This window comes from Ochotona curzoniae, unplaced genomic scaffold (genome assembly GCF_017591425.1).
Source record: "Ochotona curzoniae isolate NIBS_2020 unplaced genomic scaffold, NIBS_Ocur_1.0 scaffold_4701, whole genome shotgun sequence".
NCBI lineage: Eukaryota > Metazoa > Chordata > Mammalia > Lagomorpha > Ochotonidae > Ochotona > Ochotona curzoniae.
The window spans coordinates 23,001,984-23,023,385 of record NW_024467122.1 but is presented as its reverse complement, the minus strand read 5'-3'; the positions used below and the strand labels follow the sequence as shown (position 1 = coordinate 23,023,385).

Here is a 21,402-nt window from a genome sequence, read left to right as displayed (position 1 = left end):
CCCAGAGCTTAAATTAGGCTATGAAACACAGTGCAGTGTTCTCATGGTTGGCAATGTTTAATGTATTTGAATTTGTGTTTCTGTTGTACAAGTTTGCATTTACAAACGGACCTAGAAAAGCAGATGTGAAGCATAGTTTTGTTACTTTTTATGTGCATAGTAAGAATAAACCAATCACTGAATGCAAACTACTTATTTGGTGATATATTGTATAGGTGACAAGAAATGGTCATACACAAGTCATGTTGAAAAGTCTTTCCCAGCAAGTTTCTAGTCTCAAGTTTATAACAGAGAATTCTTGTCAAGACACTGAAACATAAGCCATCTTGATCAACAAAATTAGAACTTGTGAAAACAGAATAAAACTATTGAAGGAAGTTGGGTTCAGCAAAGCTGAATCAGCAAATATTACAGTATTGCAGTAAGAAAATTCCAAAGTGAATATGATGGATTGTGGTAATACCCTCTGAAAGTTATTTTAAATCCTCAGAGACTCTGTTTACTCTATAGTAGGCACCAGATACCAAATTATATGAATTTAAATCATCCCCAAAGATTTTCAAATGCTATCTAGTTCCCAGACAAAAGTCTGGGGCAGTTAAATGAAAGTTAAGCTTGCCTTTTTCCTCCCTTCCTCGCTAATACTTTTTTTTTGATCAGCTCTCCACAGGTATCATGTTAGCTTCCACATGCTCCAGGGAAAACGGACTTTGTTCACCTCTTCTATCATTTGGGTCTTTTGGATGTAAGTGCTCCAGTGCAACTGTTCCTTTACTTCCTGGCCAAAATTTGGGGGTTACGCGTAGTACATGCAAAGGCAGGTCTCTTATGTAATATTAAGTATATATTACCATATAAAACAATTTGGTAAATATTACTTATGATTAACATTACATTGTTCTCATCTCATACTGAAATAATTACAGGTGAATTATATTACAGATTAAGTATGTATTTTAGCTATGTTAAAGCTAGGACCTAAAATATGCATATGCATTTTTATAGGTACTTGAAATTGCCAAGGTCACATGAATTAAGTTATGATCTGGTTTATTTCAAGACCTTGGGCATAGAGAATATTTTAGTTCTAATCAATAACACACTTACTAGAGTTTGACACTTCACGGCAGGTGGTCACATACCAAAATCACTTGGCTCAATGCAACAGATATAAACGGATAATCATTACCATTATTTTCATCTTCAATAGAAATGGCTGCATGCATTCATCATTTTCCAGTACATAATTACAATTGTGCCTTAAATAAATATCAGTTCAGTTTATACCTGTTCATTACTGTGGTAAGAGATTTTCCTAAAACTTTGATGAAGGCAATGTGTCTGAGAAGGCAGCGATGGTGCCCCAGCTGGGCCAGTCCTGGCTTCTAGTGACACAGGAGAATGAAGCCTGCACAGGGAAGACTTCTTCTACTCCTTTCATCTTCCCCCTCCCTGTCTTTAACTTTTGAATAAATACGTCTAACCATTCTTTGTCTTCCTCTTAAAATACACCCTCTGTGACCCAAGTTGCTGTACAGTAAAATTAACTTAACTTCTTAAATCATTAATGAGTTATAGTGCATTCATTTTTAATTTCTTGCTATGTTTGTCAGTTTGATTTGTAGAAATAGAATGTATGCTTAAGTGGCTTTTACTAAGCTTTCCCCCCCCCCCAGCATGTATTTATGGGAGGATCACTTTTTCTTGTAGGAACATCAGAAATTCACATTGATCAAGAAGGACGTGGAGTTGCCTTAGGAATGCTGAAATCATCTTGTACTCTTACCTAACAGCAGGTATGATGTGACCTAGAAATACATGAATAGTTTGATGAAACACTACAGGGTATTCCCCTTTTATTTAAGAAAATTATGTGTTTTCCCAACAAACAGGAAGTTCTGCTAGGGCAGAACTCAACAGCCTATAATTTGCTCCTCTTGAATGTGACTTGGAAATATCTATGAAGTGGCTCCTGCCTTACTCTTTACCCAAGTAGATGAGGTTGTGGCATATTCTCTCTCTCTCTCTCTCCGATGGACTGCTTTGCTAGAACGCAGCGTGTTGTCAAGAGGTGAGACGGCTCTGTAGGAAGTACCCAGTACTAGGAGTTGAAGACTGAGGCCTGCCACAAAAACCAAGTGTGGGTTCCAAAGTGGCTGCCCAATGTGAAGTCTTCATATTAAATGGGAGTCCTAGCCTGGAAACTTCATTCAAAAGTTAGGAGGACATACCTAGCTAAGCCCTTTTCCTGTTGCTCAAAAGCTGGGGTTACAGATGCTCACAGTTTCAAGCTACAACCTTGTAAGAAGGTTTGTTTTACAGCAACAGCTCGACTATTCAGCTTACTTCCTAGAGGAAGCTCTAATGTATCAGCCATGTTTATATTCCTTCAAAATTATGACTCTTCCTAATGTCAGCTGATACTAACAAATTGATACACAATTATGCAACAAGTATTAAGTACAACAGGGCAGATATCCAGTGCAAGGTATTTTTGAATGCAGATTTGCAAAAGAGAAAAATAACACTGAGAATTCAATTTGTATGCACTCCCTTAGTTTACAGGAGAATGAGGATCTGAACAAAACTTCTAGCAGCTCATCCTACTTAGCAACTCACTGTCTACGGTAGGTATTTTTGGTTAGACTTCAAGTACGTGAAGTGAAGGACTGGAAGCAGACCAGTCAAACAGAGACCTGCTTTCCTGAGGCCAACCCTGGATCAACCAGCAGGAAACGAAGCAGAAGTACACAGAAATTTTATGCCCATATGCTACATTAATCCAATGACTATTTAGGAAAAAAGACAGGAAACTTTAGATAACTAAAATTTTTTAATAATTGTCAGAAGTAAACATTTCATCATGGTTTTTTTTGTCCACACAGATCTGGGAAACGCAGCACAACTGTAAAATATGTATGACATACTTAACTAGGCTTTTGTGGCACTCCAGAAGTCTTCCTGGAAACTTGTGAGACCGGCAGCTTCTGCAGTTGGAATGATGCTTTCACTACTGGCTAGATGGTGAGCATGCTAAGTAAATTTGTTTCCTTGTCTATGAGCCAGCACGATCATAGTTAAGCAACAAAAATATGGCAAGCAGTAGATATTACTTCACCACTATCATTGCTGCTGTTTGGAATTCAAGATTCTTGAGTGTGCACTTCCTGTACCCGCATTCTCACTTACTAAACACTTTAAAGTATTAGGTTAAATACTGTAGTGATTGGTGTGTATCACAAAGTCAATTTTAGTAGTTTTGCTATTTAATATTAGATATAGCATATATGTATATTAGGTTTATTAGCTGTAGTGTATAATATTAGTATTATGTTCACTTTGAGATTCTAATATTAAATAGCAAAACTTTACTACTAGTAATGACATTATCTCTGAATTCCTGCATACCAACACTGATAGGTTCATACTTCTTTGTCTGAGATTCGTAGAACAAGATAACTAGTATTTATCTAGCAAATGTAATGAAGCTTGACTCATCTATAGCACACTCCTATGATAGTACAGATCAATATTTGTGGTACACATGGGGTCGTTTCAGTTAAAGTGACATACCCCTAACAAATAAACACCAGCAATTTTTCAAGTTTTATGACTGCAGCTTTGCTAAACTGATGCATAGAATCCTAAGTGTTACTTAGCAAGGCTGTGTACTCCTACCAGAAGACTCTGAATTTTATATCTGCATGCTGTTCAGAACTATTAATGCCCTTAAATTGTAGTAGTAGTATGCATTACTTTATAAAGATTATGCCAATATGCCTTTTCTTCATTAAGGTACATCTAGACACTATTCAACCTGTTGCAAATCAGCAAGATTGAGGGAGGACACCAGTGGGGTTAAGTAATAGTCAAATTTAGCATCTGTTTTCACTGATTTACTTAAATGTAAAATTAGTTACACCATTGACTCAGCTTGTTTTCATTTTTACATCCTTTTCTTCTTCCTTATTAAACAGTACTTGGTGTCATCTCACCTATATGTTGTCCGTACATGTGGTAGAAGAAGCTGAAGCAGTATGCGGTGTTGGTAGGTCCATAAGGGTTTTTGGGAGCTATGCTGAAAACAGGACTGAGCAGTCGAGCTTTCTCGCCTTCCAACCTGGGTCGAGAGGTCTCAATGTACATATAAAAACCTTCAAGCAGACAAAATGCAATATTTAAACAGATTATCATTGGGCAGCATGAAATAACAAGTCCTGGGAATTTTTACAATTCCCCTTTTTAGTTTTACATACACAAAAATTGCTCAGAAAGTTAAGACATTAACTGGCAACACTGCACTGTGTGATGCTAATATCCACATGTACAAGTCCCAGATGTTCCACCATTGGAAATAGCACCTGTGTGCTTAGCCCTCCATCAGCAGCTAAGGGTTCTAAGGGAAGCTGACAGAGCTCCTGCCCTTGACAACTACTGGCCAAATGAGACTGCTTCCTTTCCAATCTTTTTAAAAGGGCCTGCTGTATATATAATATTTTCAAGTCAAAGCATGTATACAACCTTCTGACTGCTTGGTCATAACCTTTCACAATCTCATACCTTCTTTAGAGCCACTACGGTCAGCGTTAGGTCCTGTGTTAGGCGTGTATTTTGTATTTCTCGTTGCTGTACTTTGCTTTGTCCAATCAAAATTATCTGTGTCATCTTGAGTAAACAAGCAAATGTTGCCATCTTCAAATCCACAATGAAATTCTCCTGTTGAATTTATGCGGAATTTAGTATTACATTGATACAAACATTAGAGTACCTCTTAAGGAAAAATTTAAAACATTCTATATAATGAATGGCATCAGAACTGTAACAGCGCAGAAATTTATAACTAAAAATAAAACTATTCTGTGTAGGAAAACTGTCAGGTAGAAAATAATCTGTTTTTAATGCCATGAAGTATACATCTCCAAAGACGTAACAGTGAAGACTGACTTGGTCTTGCACTTTTTACTTATTTTCTAATTATAACCTGATTTCGGTAGAATTGAGACCACATAGAAGCAATACACATTTCCTGTCTTCACCATTACAGTCTCTAAACTTTCGCTATTTTTCCCCCCAGAATCCTTCCCAATGTGATGAGGAAAGCATCAAAATTTAAAAAGTCTAGCGGCTGACATTGAAGCATAACAGATAAAATCTCCACCTGCAGTACTGATATTCCAAATGGACACTAGCTTATGTCCTGGGAAAAGCAGAAAATGGTTCAAGAGTCTGGGCCCTTGCCACCGACATGGAAGACCAGAAGGAAGCCCCTGGTTCCTGACCTCAGTCTAGCTTACCCCTGGCCACTGCAGCCACTTGGGAGTAAACCAGCGGATGGAAGATCTCTAAGTCTTTGAAATAAACCTTAAATAAGCTTCAATACACAGCAACCCTCTTGTACCTAACTTTTAATCATTCCTTACAATCTGCTAATGTGTAATCTTGCATTAAATATGAAAAACTTTGTTGGCTGACATTAAGAGTGGTAGATCCATTCTTTAGGTCCAAGTTGCTTTCCAGAGACGGTGCACTTCGCATGCATTGAGGTATCTAGCCGATATTTGTACTGATGATTTTTCACTTAAAGCTAAAAGAAGCAATTTTCTGAAAGCACTAAAATATAATCTTTTCATGCCATCCATAACCTAAATCAGACCAATCACACTGGGACTTAGAGATGAAAGAGAAAGAAAGATACCTACCTCTAAACCACATTTCATGGGTAGAAAATGATGTTTGTTCTTTCAATGTCCAAACAAACTAACAAAATTATCCCCAATCATGCAAATAAGTGACTACAGCACTATCAGAGAATAAGCAGGTTGGGAAAGTGTCTCTATAGTTCCATAGTTAGGAAAACTTTAAACTTCATATTCACAAAATCAATCGTCTTCACAACTAAATCCGTTGAAATGTTAAATTCACATTTGGTGCTACCTTTACTGAGGATAAACCACTGCGTTTTATATCCAATAAAATATATTACCTTTGTATATCTATACCTGATCTACTAAATTATGAAACACACACTGACATTTTATAAATGAAAATATACTTACTCAAATGAGGATTCACAGGAGCTATAAGGAAAACCAGAAATACAATGTTAGCATACGAGAAATGCTTTTAATAAGTCTCTTAAGTGCTTCATAATTCTTTTGTAAAACTTAATGATCGTTTCACTGCGACCATGGAGAATTCTGGCTGCAACTAGTTTCGTTCTAGAGGACCGAAGATCATAATTTGGAGCTCAGCAGGCACAGCCTCAAGTAATCCAAAGCATCAATGCAAGAAAGCATGGGCAAATGGCTCATTTCTTAAGGAACAGATTGTTGACCTTGTATGTCTTAACCAGTATTAAACAAAATCCAGAACTCAACACTGGGACTCCCTGTGGGCCAACCTGTGATGATTTAAAAGGAAAAGAATGTTCCAACAAAATCAATACTTCTGTTGTTGCTACCTACTCCCAGAGAAAATGAACCTCAAACCAAGTAGCGTCTTGAAACAAGTCTCTCAATGCTACCTGGTCACGCATTTGTACTCCTGTAGAGTTTTCAGATGATAAGCAATACATTTTACATTTTTGTGCCAAAAGAAATACTTGCTTTAGAAAATTAATTGTTTGTAGTGTAATTGACTGCTGTCCAAAGAGAAATGAACATTTTAAATGTTACCAAATCATCAACAAAATGGTATCTAACCTAAAGGGGAAAAATGGTTATCTGTATGTACTAATTATTATCACAGCCAGAAAACGGCTTTCTCATGGCAGAGAGCATGACCATGGCCTCTGAAGGTTACTAAAGGCAGTTGATTCACCCTGCACAACCTTCTTTGTGCTGTCATTTTCTTACTGCTTATTCTGAACTACTCTTCTCTACTGTGTGTGTCACCAATAGAGTATGAAGGAAAAGCACAGACTCACGCACCAACAGTCACATCAAGCTGCTACACTAACGTTCAGATGCATTTTCATAAACAGTCTCCTGATCACATTTACCATTTCTACATTCAGAAGAAAATTATCTTGGCTGTGTCACTGATTCTGTGTTCACCTTGTACATTATGAAATGAATGGCAGAGGATGGAACTACGTGCATTCCCTAGTCCCTCTGAACTGAAGTAAAACAGAATTCCTTCTTCCGGAAGGTTACAACATGTTAATTTAAAAACTCAATTAAAATCCAATTAGTTGAATTAACTAATGTGTCAAAAACAAAATCCATCCTTTATAATTACTTTCCAGAAACATCATGCCCACATATATCTTCTGACTAGATCATCTTAACAGAATCTTCTATACTATTTTGTTGATCAAAGAAATAACATGGTAAAACGGTGAACATTTGCAATTACAAAGAAAGCAGAGTCCTTTTTGTTTTTTTCATTGAATTTGCTTTTGCTTTTCTGACTTCCTCAAAAGGCCTGTGGTCAACTGAATTGTGTTTCTGGGATATTCCTCTGTTGATGTCCAATCCCAGTCTGTGCTGGGCTGCAGGGCCTTCACAGAAGCAGTGAACATTAACTGAGAACCCAGGGCTTGACATAACCCAGAGGCACTGGTGCCCTGCTGAGAGGAGAGGACATCTGAGAACTCTGTGCACCCCGCAAGGTGTGGCAAGAGCACTGAAATGCACGAGCCAGGAAGGGAGGTGAGCACCCATGTTCCTTGTGAGATCTTGGACTCACATCTCATACCCCTGAACAAGTCAGATTTCCACTGCTGAGGCCAGCAATCCCCTAGTATGCTGTGTCACCTGAAACTGACTATTCTATTCCTGTACATCATTATTAAAGTATGCCCTGTATAGGCCTATATTATTTAAAGTCATTTAAATGAAAATGTTTCAGATTTTAATATGTACACCAAAGAATGCAAAGATCATTTTTACACTGAGGTTCATGTCTAGTTTTCACAAACATTTTTAATTTTTATTGCTAAACAATTTTCACTCTGGAATTTCTGAATTCTTAAAAAATAATTCGGCAGTGTCTGCCATGTTAGCCTGATGTCTAACACCTCGCCCTGCATGCACCACGACCCCATATGGGCTTGTGTCCCAGCTGCTTCACTTCCCGTCCAGCTTCCTGCTTGTGGTTTAGGAAAGCAGTCAGGGATGGCTCAAAGCCTTGGGACCCTGCACCTGCACCGGAGGCCAGTAGAAAGCTCCTGCCTGCTGGGTTTAGCTCAGCTCAGCTCTGGCCCTTTCGGCCACGTGGGGAGTGAACTTTTATTCTCTCCTCCTTTCTGTACCTCTCCCTTTCCAATAAAATAATTCTTACCCCAAAAATTAAAATCTTAAAATAACTATTCAAAGTCAGTGTAGACAAGATAATCTGTACTGGAGGGGCTGGACACTGGGTGCAACAGGGTTTATTATTTCACAGATGTTTAACTTTGTAGGACATGCAAACTTCCTACTGTGTAGTATTTGCATCTTTTAAAACAGCTCAATATAGTTCTAAAAGTTTTCCATGAAAACCTCAACTTACATTAATTTCCTTAAGAGACACAAAAATAATAGAATTTCCATGAGTAATTGCCATTATTTTGCTTACAGCTACTGATTCTAGGTAAAAGATTTAGACCAATGCATAATTTTCCCCATAGTGCCACAATACTTCTCGGGTTTTGCTTAACTATCACATTTAAACAGTGATTACATATTTTACATCTAGGTTATGAAGCCAAACTAGAACCCTGCACACACATATATCACACCCTATTCAGGCTTTCTAAAAAGTTAGCAACATGAGAAAAAAAAATTAACTATCAACAAAAATATAACCAAGATGACTTTTAAAAGGTGATTGGAGGGCCCGGCGCAGTGGCGCAAGTGGTTAAGGTCCTAGCCTTGAACACCCGGGATCCCATATGGGCGCCGGTTCTAATCCCGGCAGCCCCGCTTCCCTTCCAGCTCCCTGCCTGTGGCCTGGGAAAGCAGTTGAGGACGGCCCAAAGCTTTGGGAACCTGCACCCGCGTGGGAGACCCGGAAGAGGCTCCTGGCTTCGAACCGGCATAGCATTGGCCATTGCGCTCACTTGGGGAGTGAATCATCGGACGGAAGATCTTCCTCTCTGTCTCTCCTCTCTGTATATCTGCCTTTCCAATAAAAAAAATAATAAAAATGAATCTTTTAAAAAAAAGGTGAGTGGATAAGAAAACTATGCTACTTTTCTTCAAATTATATCACTTAATAAAAACAAAAAAGATGTGAAACCACAAAAAAAAAATACCTGGAAAAACCCCAAATGTAATAAAAAGTAAAATCAACAAGACCACCAAGCCTGCAGGTCATACAACCCCCACTGTACAACTTTCTGCAAAAGGAGAAAATGCACACAGTGGTTGTTGGGGTGAGAGAGCACACGGGAGGCAAGTAAGCAGAAAATGGGATGTTTGGGTCCCTGAAACTTCCATAGTACCATCAATGGTGGATAAACCCCATTATATCATTCCAGAATTTTATATAACAAAACTGTGTTAAGTTCTAATGAAATATTGACCTTAATAGTGTATATTTATATGAACATTGATGATTCAATTGAAACGATTATATATGTCAGGGGTTATTAATACAAAACTGCATGTAAGCATGACTTTTCAATTCTCTGAATAATTTTCTGCAAATTCCAAAAATTTGCATCACTTAACATTTTTAAAATCATTTTTCCTGCCTTTTTTATTTTAAGATTTATTTATTAATTGTTTTTTGAAAAGGCAGATATACAGAGAGGAGCAGAGACAGAGAGGAAGTTCTTCTGTCCGATGGCTCACTCCCCAAGTGGCCGCAATGGCTGGAGCTGAGCTGACCCAAAGCCATCTGAAGCCAGGAGCCCCTTCCAGGTCTTCCACGCAAGTGCAGGGTCCCAAGGCTTTGGGCCATCCTCGACTGCATTCCCAGGCCACAAGCAGGGAGCTGGATGGGAAAAGGGGCCTCCGGGATTAGAACTAGTGCCCATATGGGATCCCAGTGCATTTAAGGCAAGGACTTTCATGGCTACACTATTGCACCGGGCCCTTTCCTACATTCTTAATAATATTTCTTAGAAAGTCATCAAGAGTTGAAAAGAAACAAAAAACAAAAGATGGTATCTTGTTTCAGGATCAAAAGTTAAAAGCCATGCTCCTGATACCTTCTCAGTTTCACTGTAACCTACACCATTATTTCCTATTCCTAAATTTGGAATTAAATGTTTATGGCTCATAAACAATTTTTCGAGGGCTGCTCGATTACTGAAGCAATAAATAAGTCCGTTTGTTAGAGTTTACCTTTGGTAGACAGTTGCATCCTAAACATTGCATGTACTTAACATATCAACACATGATTTCACATTGAAAGGCTGCTTACCACTGTATTTGATCACACGAATCGTTGAATCTCCTTCCCCGAACTTGGTGAGGGGAGTCAGCCGGACTTCATAAGCCTCTGGTTTGATCAGCTCGGTCAAATTATATGTGATTAATTCTCCCTTTTGAATATTCCCATTTATTTTAATCTCCTGTTCCCACCAACGTTGCTGTCCAGCCTGTAATGAAAATAATTAGTTAATAACATTCCTAAATTTCCTTCAGAGGATTTTACTGTGACTTAAGGAAATGAAATAAGCCAAAAATAAGCTAAAATCATCATTGAATATGGCATACTAACAAACATAATTTATTATAACTGGAAAAATGAAATAAATCTCCTGGGTTATTCAACAATATCTCTGTGTATCTATTTTTCTTTTTTTCCTTTTCCACTACTCATATTACATTTGGTTTTCTCAACTACTAATACATCAAATCACTCAATTTATTCAGTATCATTGGAATATCTTTTACCTAGATTTTTAAAAAACTGATTACATTTATGCATGCAAACCATGAGCGTTGTTAATAACGGATTCATATATTTTCTGATATAAAATGTGATTCTTTCATTAAAGCTATTTTTCTGTTCCCTCCAATTATGAATATGTATATGTGTAAGGAATATATGTGAATATATATTATGAATGTATATATGTAAGGAATTCCTTACATTAACAAATGTTTTTATATAGTGTATACATTCCAGCATATATGACTGTCTCTATTTCTTTATTATCAGAAGCAGGTGTCAGCTATATTTCATGTTTGAGATCCATGTTTTCTTTTTTTGTGGTGTTTTTGTATTGCCTTGGTTGTTTTGATACTGTGATGATCCAGTGGCTTACAATCTTATTACTGGGGGTTCTTGGGAACTCAAACACATATTCTTTAAGAGATGATCTTTTGTATCCGACACAGTCCTAAGTGCATCAGTAGTATGGTTCCCTTTTACTTCGATTATTAAAGAGTTTGGTGTCACAAATGACAACAGAGAAGATCCCTTGCTTTGGGCAGGCCTTCCATTTTCTTCCTGACTGCCTCAAAACTGGAAAACTATTAAGAACCAGAGCCATGTTTGAATAGCTGAGAGAAATACAGGCATTCCATTTGCTATTTGGGATTCCAATTTTCCTTCAAAGATTAAATTGGTTAATTTTTCTTTTTATCTAGGCATGCACACATGCACATTTTACATGTACACAGATACACATCTGTTTCCTGAAACATTTAACATTCTAATAACTTGGAGATATTTCCAGAAATATATCCCGCATATGCATATTATGAACACATTACTCCACAAATGATGGAATCATAAGATGATTCCAAACAGCCTATATAAACCTGTAGGGTTTCCTAAGCAGAAAACTAAAAAACTACAAGCGATTCACTTAGACATTCAGTAAGTAAGCCAGAATTGGATACCTAAGTTGAAAAGGAGAACTGGATACTTAGACTGAAAAAGAAAAAAATACCATCACAAAGAACATAACAGGAGATGATCATAACCTCAGGTAACATATTGTTCTAACACAAAAGCATGAATCTAAAGGAAGGGGATGGTAAATTAATCAACCTTACATTGGAACTTACTATTGCCTTTTAAACATCTAGTGAGCAACTTGATCACATGGATACACTCATTCAACAGGCAAAACACATTTGCAACATACATAAGATTATCGTAAAAGCTCAAACAACAAAAAAAGTTGTTCAGTAGCAAGATGAGCCAACAATTAGGACAAGAATTCAGCAAACTAGCAAACTCAGACCTAGAAGAGTATCAGCCCAGTAGTGGATCAAGGACACGGTATTTAACCCCTCAGCCAGGGTGGACACAGAGATAAACCAGTGAGAATATTTTTTGCTTATAAGACCCAAATCAGAGATGGTAAATGAGAGCCAAACCTATATATGAGAAGTTGAGAAGGTGGAGGGGCGAATTCCTATTCTATAAAACTGTATTATGGAAAATAATTTAAAAAATTTAAAGAATGGATGCCACTGTTAGGCCAGACTGTCCCAGAAGCAGTGCTCTTTTGATTAGGTAGGTTCTTGGCTGTCTTTAAAAAATTTTCTTATAGGCATGTTTCTTGCCATTTAGTATGCAGTATTATTTCTTAACTCAAGGTAAGCCTGGATTTAAGGCTTTGTGTTTCCTGGGCCAGTAGGTCATGTCATAGGTATAAGGAATCTGGGCTTGCAGGGGCTTTGGGCTGTGCAAGAGTAAACATTAAAACTTGAGTTGCAGCCAGTTGGCAGAGAAGTCTATGAAGAATGTAACACAAGTAGGGAAAGGAATTATGCAGTTGTGTTTTTTGTTTGTTTTTGTCCCCCCCCCCCCCAAATGGTATTATGGAACTGGAGCTAGGGGTTGAAAGTTGAAACCACATGTTCCTGATGGGACACAGGCATCCCAGCCACTATGCCAAACACCTTCCTCTAGAAAGCTTTTTGTACCCATTGAGAGTTGGCACCTCTGTAGACCTGCCAGCCAGTAGCCTGTGTGCGTGGGCAATTACAGGTGCATTTTCTGGGGAAAGGATGCTAATCTCAATGGGCCACTCCATGGAGGGGCATTACCTACTAGAAAATAGCCCAGTTGAAAGCACTTGGAGTAGGCATCCAACCTCCATGCGTTTGGCAGGATCCGGTCATGACAAGTGAACAGACCCCCAGCTAGCTCACAAATTCAAGTAGAACCTTTATAGGTAGCAAGAGCAATAGGACAGATTATTTCCCTACCTCTGAGCAAGCTGCCTTTTTGTAGAACCATGGAATGTTGGCAGTTAATTAGAACATCTTAAAACCTCTGATGAAATTCCTGCCCTGTCCTCAAGCAGTGAGCTAGTGAGGAGCCATAGGCACCCACCCCAGATTTCCCCAGGAGTTGGAGTGAATGCCGAGTGACCACTCTGCTGTCTTCTCTCAGAGGCAGTGGAGTAAGACCACAGTGCCTGTGTTAAATGTATACAAAGTCACATCTCTTGTTTCATCATTTTTCAATGTTTCTGTTGTATGGATTAATAAAAGTAAATGTGTAGATTATGTGACTAGGCCAAGAAGTAAAGGTTCTTTTCAAGTACAATATTGTTTTAACCAATAAATGTGCTATTTTTACAGCAAAAAAAAAAAAAAAACAAGTTAGTCTGTGACATTACACAATATTAGCACAACACTTGCTACTGCTGGGATAAAGAAAATGACCTGTAACACAGCAGACCTCAGATGTTGTCTGCTGGGACTGTTTCTCTTACCTGACAACAGCTAAACTCTTGTAGCTGGAAACAGATACGTGCTTGGAATAGAATACAGAAAATTAACACCCATCAACAAATTGTAGACTTCTCATAAAATGTGCGAATCTAAGCTGCACGTTAACATGGACAAGCGTGACAAAGGTAATATGGAGCTACGTTTAATCCTGAGGCCAACATCTTATAAAAGCTACATTTTCAGATGAATACACATCTATCTATGCTTTCCAGTAAAGGATTGTACAAATGCACAGACACTGACTGGACAATACTAGTTTTAGTGTTTGAGTGTTGAGAACTTCAAATTTGTTGATTTTTTGTTTCAATTAATTTTCAATTTAAAAATTACATCTTTTGTGTATTTTGAAAAGTTTTATTTTTAATGAGAAAAAAATGTGCAAGTAATAAAGGGCTGGGCATTCAATCTGGTAGCAGGTGATGATCAACTATTCAGGTCCCAGGGGATCAAGCTCCCAGAGCCTGCCATTTATTGGTCCATATCCATGTGCGGAGTCACTCTAGCATTCTAATGATAACAAATAAAACTGGCAATTCTGAGCTGCCTTAACTTTTCTTTCCTTTGATTTCTGATACAGAGTTTCTTTATTTTGACTATTTTTATCTCCTTTTCTGGAACTTTCCTCTTTTTCATGAGTTCTAAAATGTTGACATCTCCAGGGTCACATAATTTGGTATTTCTGATATTGGGTATTAACCGTTCTTACAGTTGACCCAGGAGATGAAGAAGAAACTCCTGGCTTTGGACCAGCCCACTATGGCCACTGAACCAACTGCAGAGCGTATCGGTAGACAGAAGAAATCTCTCTTCTTCTGTCTCTATATATCTGCTTTTGCACACAAATAAAAAAAAAATTTTTTTTTAAGAAAAAGTACCATCTTCTATTCTACAACTGAATTTAGGTGTAGTTAATCCAGGATTATATTTGACCTATTTACATATGTTTAATCATGCACAGCTCTGTAACTTCATTAATATACTATACTACCTCGATACTGTTACATTCTCAACCTCGTATCTTAAGGTTGGATAATTAAGAAAAAAATCTTTAGCTCTACTGTGTGTCAAGTACTATGATTAAATAGAGCACAATGATATGTGACCCTCCCAAACCTCAGTGGGTAAGCATTAGTATCAGCTCTGATTTAACAAGGAGAGAACAGAGCTAGAAGTCAGCTTCTGTGACTCTATGAATGTTGTACACCTGTAAGATGGCAGCTCCAGAATTCGCTTATGAGACTCTACAAAAATTGTCCACCTGCAGCAGCAACAAAATTCAACTAAGCCAAAAATGACTATCCATGACATCACTTTTCTTGTTATTTTATTTCTGTGGAATTTACTTTTTTTTAACCTGAGCCTTTATATATTTGTTACTTCCTCTTAATTTTTATACCTACAGGCATAAATAACTTGGTAAAGAAAGGAAAAGATCCAAGTTCTGCATTATCATATGTGTAACTGGCTTTCAGTGGGTGCATCAGGAAATGCAGGCTATTTCAGTGCTAACTGAATACAGTCACAGAATTTGCACTCAATTCACATAAAGCACACAAGGAATTTACTTGTGAAGGATAAAAGCTTAAATTCCAACAGACACTACTCAGCATTGGCAGCTAATCATGCAAAGTTCACAGAATGTTCTACAAAATTCCCATCGGTTCGGATCTGAAAGCTGAAATTTTATGAAGCTGGTAAAGAAAATAATTTTTTTGTTATCTTTACATTTTGCATTGTTATGTGTATGAGTTAAAGGCAATGTGGCGTTACTTCATGCAGACAAAAGCAGTATAAATCTACCAAAAAATGTGTACACAATATGTTGACATTTTATTAATATCTGAAGATGCACAAGTTTAACTAAGGTGTGTTTTGTCTAGTTGTTAGTACAAGTCCTAACGGCACTGATACGCCACAGCACATCCCGAGAGAGAGACGCTAGGCAGTCTGTTAGGATCACTTGTTCCACTCAAGTAATTTTACTTGGCCGATTAACTGATGTTGTTACTTATTACAAACCCCAGAGTACATTACTTCACACGCACTACAAGGAAACAATAACCCTGATCCCACGTCTTTAAAGATGTACTAAAATATTTACTTCAACAGTTGGATGTATTTGAGATTGAATATGCTGCTTACTAGAGAGCTGTGCCACAAATGTAAAACAAACAACAAATACAATCTTTGCACATACTCAAAAGAAAATGCAATCTTCTCCTACGGGCTGCAGGCAGGACCGCTAAAGCCAAAGATAATGTGGAGCTTAAGCCACAGCAGCAGACCAGAGCCTCCAGATCCTGTCCATCAGCTCACAGACACGAAATCCACTGCTCCTGTATTGTTCCACATCAACTTGAAACTGTTCAGTTACTTCTCTTGCACCTTGAACATATGTTCCCAACTTCCCCTACAGTGAACTTTCACATTAAAAGCTATAGTTTTTTTTTAATATAATTTTTACCACACAGAACAATTAAAAGGTAATAGATGGAAAGGTCTCATAAAGAAAATTAAAACATACTCCTTCTCTAAAATTTAAATGATGAAAAATGAGCTCCTTGAAGCACCAGGTTGAAAATCTCTCCAGACATGTGAGGTGGAGGAAACGATGCCCTTTTCCAGGACCAGAACGAATTACAATGAGCAAATGAGAACCTAAGACAAACGAGACGCACAGATCAGCTGACTGCAGGGCATACACCCTTCCTCATCCCATCGATGTTCACTTAACTCTCAAAGGGCATCTGCCAACCTCTTTGGCAAGAAATCACTCATATTCACCACCTACCTTGCTAACAAAACCAATGGCTCATGCTAATATTTTAAGTACTATGCCCTGTTGGATTTTACAGAATATAACGTGATAACTTTTTGTGAGTTAAAATCAAACTGCCTATAATCCCAGATAAAAGATACTGTAAACTATAGTTTTCGTGACACCTTTGTAAGGGAAAGAGTGTGAGTTTTTGGCATTGAACTCTGTATTCCTGCTATTTCCGGCTCGCTAGTGATCACATTCATTTATGCAGGTACTTACACTCCCCGACCCCCGTCATTGCCACGTACTTGAGTGTTACCGTGTTCAGTCTCTAAATTCTGCCGAATGGAAGCTACTTTTCACACAATAGAAGTATTCTGCTTAGGACACTTTGCTCATGTTATTCACACCTTCGAAGTATTTTTTTGGATGTACAGATGTTTATTACCACCTCTATGCTGCTTGTCTTTGAGCCCACGTATTATGTCTAAATTACAGTTAAGTAGCTCTCCCTAACATTCAGCCTGATGCTCTGACAGATCAATTTATGCCTCATCCCTTAATAGATTATATCAATATGTATTGACTCTGAAAAATGTGAGTTCTCTCGAGGGGTGCAGGCAGCAACAACGACGGTTCACTGCATTTCCATTGTCACAAATGTGATACATTTTTTCCAGGCGCCTATTTATTCACTGTCAACACACATCATGCTGTGATATTAAAAGTATTTCAGAAAGCATTTAGAAATCAATACATGCATCATTATCTACAGATGGGGTGTTGTTATAGTGGAAATGCCATTCCTGTAAGATATCTATTATCAGCAAGTAACATCAAACCTTGAAAGTCTAAACAGCTAATTAGGAACATTCACTCTTTGAAGAAGCTATAATCCATCATTTTCTGCAACCAGTACTTGCAACTTGAAATACACATGTTGTTTGGGAATTGTGATTCCAAAAAGTAAGATCAGAATAAGTTGACACCATGAAATCATGGACTATTAGAAAACGATTTTTTAGTGGGAATTAGAGAAACTATCAATTTCATACCTACCAACCTGATTTTTCTTAAAATGGAATATTCTTTCCTAAAAGTATACCTTATCTGCTTTTTGAAGACAGAAGACTAATTCCTGCCAATTCAAGTTAAAATCAATATAGGATTTGGGATTACACTCAGCTCTTCAAAGCAATCACTTTCAGTACCAGTGCTCCCTGGAGAAGCAGTGTGGTTGAGGCAGGGGCAGAAGCATCCCCCAGCCCAGCCCCCCTGCATACCAGCAAGGGAATAGCAGCTTCCCTGATTTCCAGTGACATCCTCTCTTACTCTACCTGCACTCTCCCATTCTGTCTCAGAATGAGCATCTACATCTCTCGTCCTTGGTCAGCAGTCTGATAAGTCTGAGTTGTTAGGCACAGCACAAGCCCTTTGATGTAACAGTAATACCTCTGCGCCCACTCAAGGCTTTGAGAAGCCCAAACGCTTCGCCTCCTGGTCCTATACTTTTGCAGTACTCACTCTGCTGCTTGTACCTTGCTTTTACTAAATATATCCCTCCCACCATGCCTGGAACCTTGTGCAGTACTGATTTCTATTTTTATTCTGCACATCAAACATTTAAAAGTCAACCTAAATACTTCCTCCCTGGTTCCATGACATAACCTGCATTTGTTGAAATACACAAAATCTACTCACTTTATATTATTCAAAAATTAAAAAAATAAATGTATTCAAAGATACTATTTCTATTTTTATTTCAGAAAATGTAACTGAAGTTCATTTGTCTTCATTCATCGTTTGTACAGATGCTTGTCTGTGGTTTTGTTTTCCCAATCTGGGGTCTTAAATTTTGTCTTCGTCTGTTACTATTTTAAACAATAAAGAGTGGCTCATATTGTTACACTCTCAGGCAGTGAATTCAGGGTCAGAAGCTTGGAAGCCAGGCCTCTCCCCTCAACGTAATCCTTTCTGCCCAGCTATGTGTCAAATGACACTCACCTATCATCACCTAGAACCCGAGAGGGGGTGGTATTGAACTTCTGCATAACCATTACCCTCTGGAGCCCCACTAAAGGACCATGAAAGAGAGGGCTTCTCTCTCTTGGTCCCCTGCTTCCATCACTCTTGCCCATCGTCTCTTGGCCCTACCGGTAACTGCCTACTCTCTGGCTTCCTGTGGACAGACTCTGAGGACAGGCAGCCCTGAATGTGGCCCCTGCATGTCTATATTCTTCATCCTCTGTTTACTGCTAGTGTGAGCCAGTGAACGTGCAAATGCTTAGAAGTTTTGCATTTCTAATCTGTGTAATTTCAAGAGTTCCAGGAAAGGTGAGGCCTCGTACTAATGGAATATGGACAGAGAAGCCAGGCAAAAGGGAATGTGTGCAGATTTGTAAGTGTGCACAGGTTGTTCACTGTACATCTGTTAGGATAATGTATATTGCCGGGCAAGCTGGAACACGGGTCTTCCGTTTAACAGATGGACTTCACCATAATAGTCTAATACCCATTTGTTCCTCTCATTTGCCCCTATGTTTTGATTTAGGCTTAATTGCCACGTGGACTTGTCATTTGCTAATTGCCCTGCCATCACCATGCTTGGTTAATAAAGACCCCTTAATACATCCTAGACTTGCCTGATGTGATTCTTGCATCCCGCAACAATATAAAGAAGGAGAATTTTTTAAAAATTACTTAGCCTTTCAAATTGTCAACTGACTTCTGTAATTAGTTTTTTTTTTAACTTATATAGTGAGCTAGCTTTGAGTGCCATGAAAATCATTCCCTAAGGCATTTGTTATTTATAATATACATTTTTAGCCATAGTTAGCAGATCACAAATGAAAACGGAAGATCACCATTGCCCTTAGGTAAAGCAAGAATGAAGTGGGCACCCAACCCAGTGAGCCTTCTGTCTTCTCTTTCTTCAAAGCATGAGTTACCGCTATCTGCAGAGACGCGAACCACATTTACAGGAGTTATTCTGGCAAATATCCCTGGTACCCAAACGAAAGCCCCTGCAATGTCCTTCAGGGATGTCTTTAAGATGAAACACCTTCATCACAACAGGCACACAGAGGCAAGTCTTCTGTGACAAACAACGTTTTTGCTCAGTGATCTTAGACGAAAAACACAGGAAGAAAAAAGAATATTGAAGCCTAAAACTTCCTAACTATATTTAGCATGATATAATAAAATCAAAGCAGGAGTTGCCCCAACTTTAAGAAGAACATTAAAATAGAACATCGGACCAAAGACACCGCTTAGTACCCGAACAAGAAGGATGCTCAGTACTGGCTGAACGTGAAGCAAAGGTAAGAAATATAAGTCCAGAATTTCACCCCCTTTAATATTAGGTAATTATTTTTTATGTGCAGGAACTTCATGTTCTTAATAAGAGGCATGAAACTTTTCATCACACATCCAGTTTTATTCACCTATTTGAAAGAAAGAGTAACAGGGAGGACAGACGGGGCTAATTGTGTTGAACTGAAGTCCATGTGAGTGAATTACACACTAAGACAGGAAATCTATCTTTGGGAAAAGGGGTCAGTCCACACTGCTTTTTATTCTACGAGGCTTGAAAGCTGAAGAAGCATTGGGTTCTGTTTTGGATGTGGGGATTCCTGTGAACGCGTGCACTGCTCATGTTGAGTTTTCACTCACAACAGGTACATGAGTCACTAAAGGACGGGGCATTTCATATTGCTTCATGGTCTCTCATAGGCACATTGAAAGTATTTGCATGTATTATTGACATCTCATCAACCATGGATTTATTTCTTCTATCTGTTAAAACACTGAAAACCACCCCAAAGTAACATAAGTTTTACCTGGCTCTGGGATATTAGGATGAAGATAAATCTTTCTCTTCCCAAGTTTGGAAATAAGTCTAATTATTTTCTCCTCATGCTTGGATCAGCAGCTGAAAGGACACTGAGACCTAAAGATTAATTTATCATAATATCCACCCTGATAAACTGGAATTAAATAGCTCATTAAACAACTTCTCTTCCCAAGTTGGATTTCATAGAAAGTGCCAACAGGTTAGTGTTTTTGTTTTAAATGTTCAGAGTTTCAGTTTGGTTTCATCTTGCTATCTCTAGCACAGGTGCCCGAGTCACTTCTGTTACTTTTATGAATAATGAAATGCACTATCACGTCCTTACTTCGATAGGACATTCTACTCCTGGTATGTCTTTGGTTCATTAATAACAGCCTTATGCTTTTTTCACTTATACTTCTTTTTTTAAAAACAGATTTATTTAAAAAGGAGGAGGAGAGACAGAGAGGATCTTCCATCTGTTGATTCACTCCCTAAGGGGCTGCAACGTCCGGACCTGAGTCCATCTGAAGCCAGGAGCCTGTTCCAGGCCTCCAACACGAGTGCAGGGTCCCAAGGCTTTAGACCATCCTCAACTGCCTTCCCAGACCACAAGCAGGGAGCTGATGGGAAGTGGATCTGCCGGGATTAGAACTAACACCCATACGGGATCCTGGTGTGTGCAAGGTGAGGACTTTAACCACGAGGCTACCACACCAGGCCCCTTATACTCCTTTCTTATGCAACTTCCATCTGTGCCTTCCACTTCTCATTGAAAATTGTATCATAATTATTTTTTAAATTTTCTTAATTAAAAAATGTTAATGTTTTTGACAAATTCAGTAAAGTGTGCAAATAGAATTCTAAGAATACAGGATTCACCCTTCTGTCCACAGGTCTCCCCTTCTATCCTGACTGCTCTCCCCTCTTTTCCTCCCTGCCCTTTTGTTTCAGTTTGTGAGACAACATTTTAAACTTATAAACTTTAAACTTATAAACTTAGCATGGAGAGTGCTGAGACAACTGGAAATTGATTTTCCATATGACCCAGCTATCCCATTTTGGGGAACATATCCAAAGTAAATAAAAATTTGCATATCACAAAGTAACCTGTAATCCTATATTTACAGCAGCACAATCTGTAATAGTGAAGCCATGGAAACAACCCAGATGCCCAT

General features: G+C 38.3%; 1 protein-coding gene across 2 annotated transcripts in view; it reads right to left on the bottom strand.

Annotated features, from left to right (window-relative positions):
- MDGA2 (MAM domain containing glycosylphosphatidylinositol anchor 2) overlaps positions 1-21,402 on the bottom strand; it is a 665,568-nt gene that overhangs the window by 11,847 nt on the left and 632,319 nt on the right. Inside the window, exons 11-14 of one of the 2 annotated variants that reach the window (XM_040969572.1) lie at positions 10,354-10,531; positions 6,057-6,077; positions 4,561-4,716; positions 3,996-4,154 (exon numbers count right to left, since the gene is read on the bottom strand). In XM_040969572.1, the coding sequence (XP_040825506.1) occupies positions 3,996-4,154; positions 4,561-4,716; positions 6,057-6,077; positions 10,354-10,531 (514 nt within the window). The remainder of the gene's footprint in view (positions 1-3,995; positions 4,155-4,560; positions 4,717-6,056; positions 6,078-10,353; positions 10,532-21,402) is intronic. The other variant, XM_040969573.1, reaches the window with a different exon arrangement.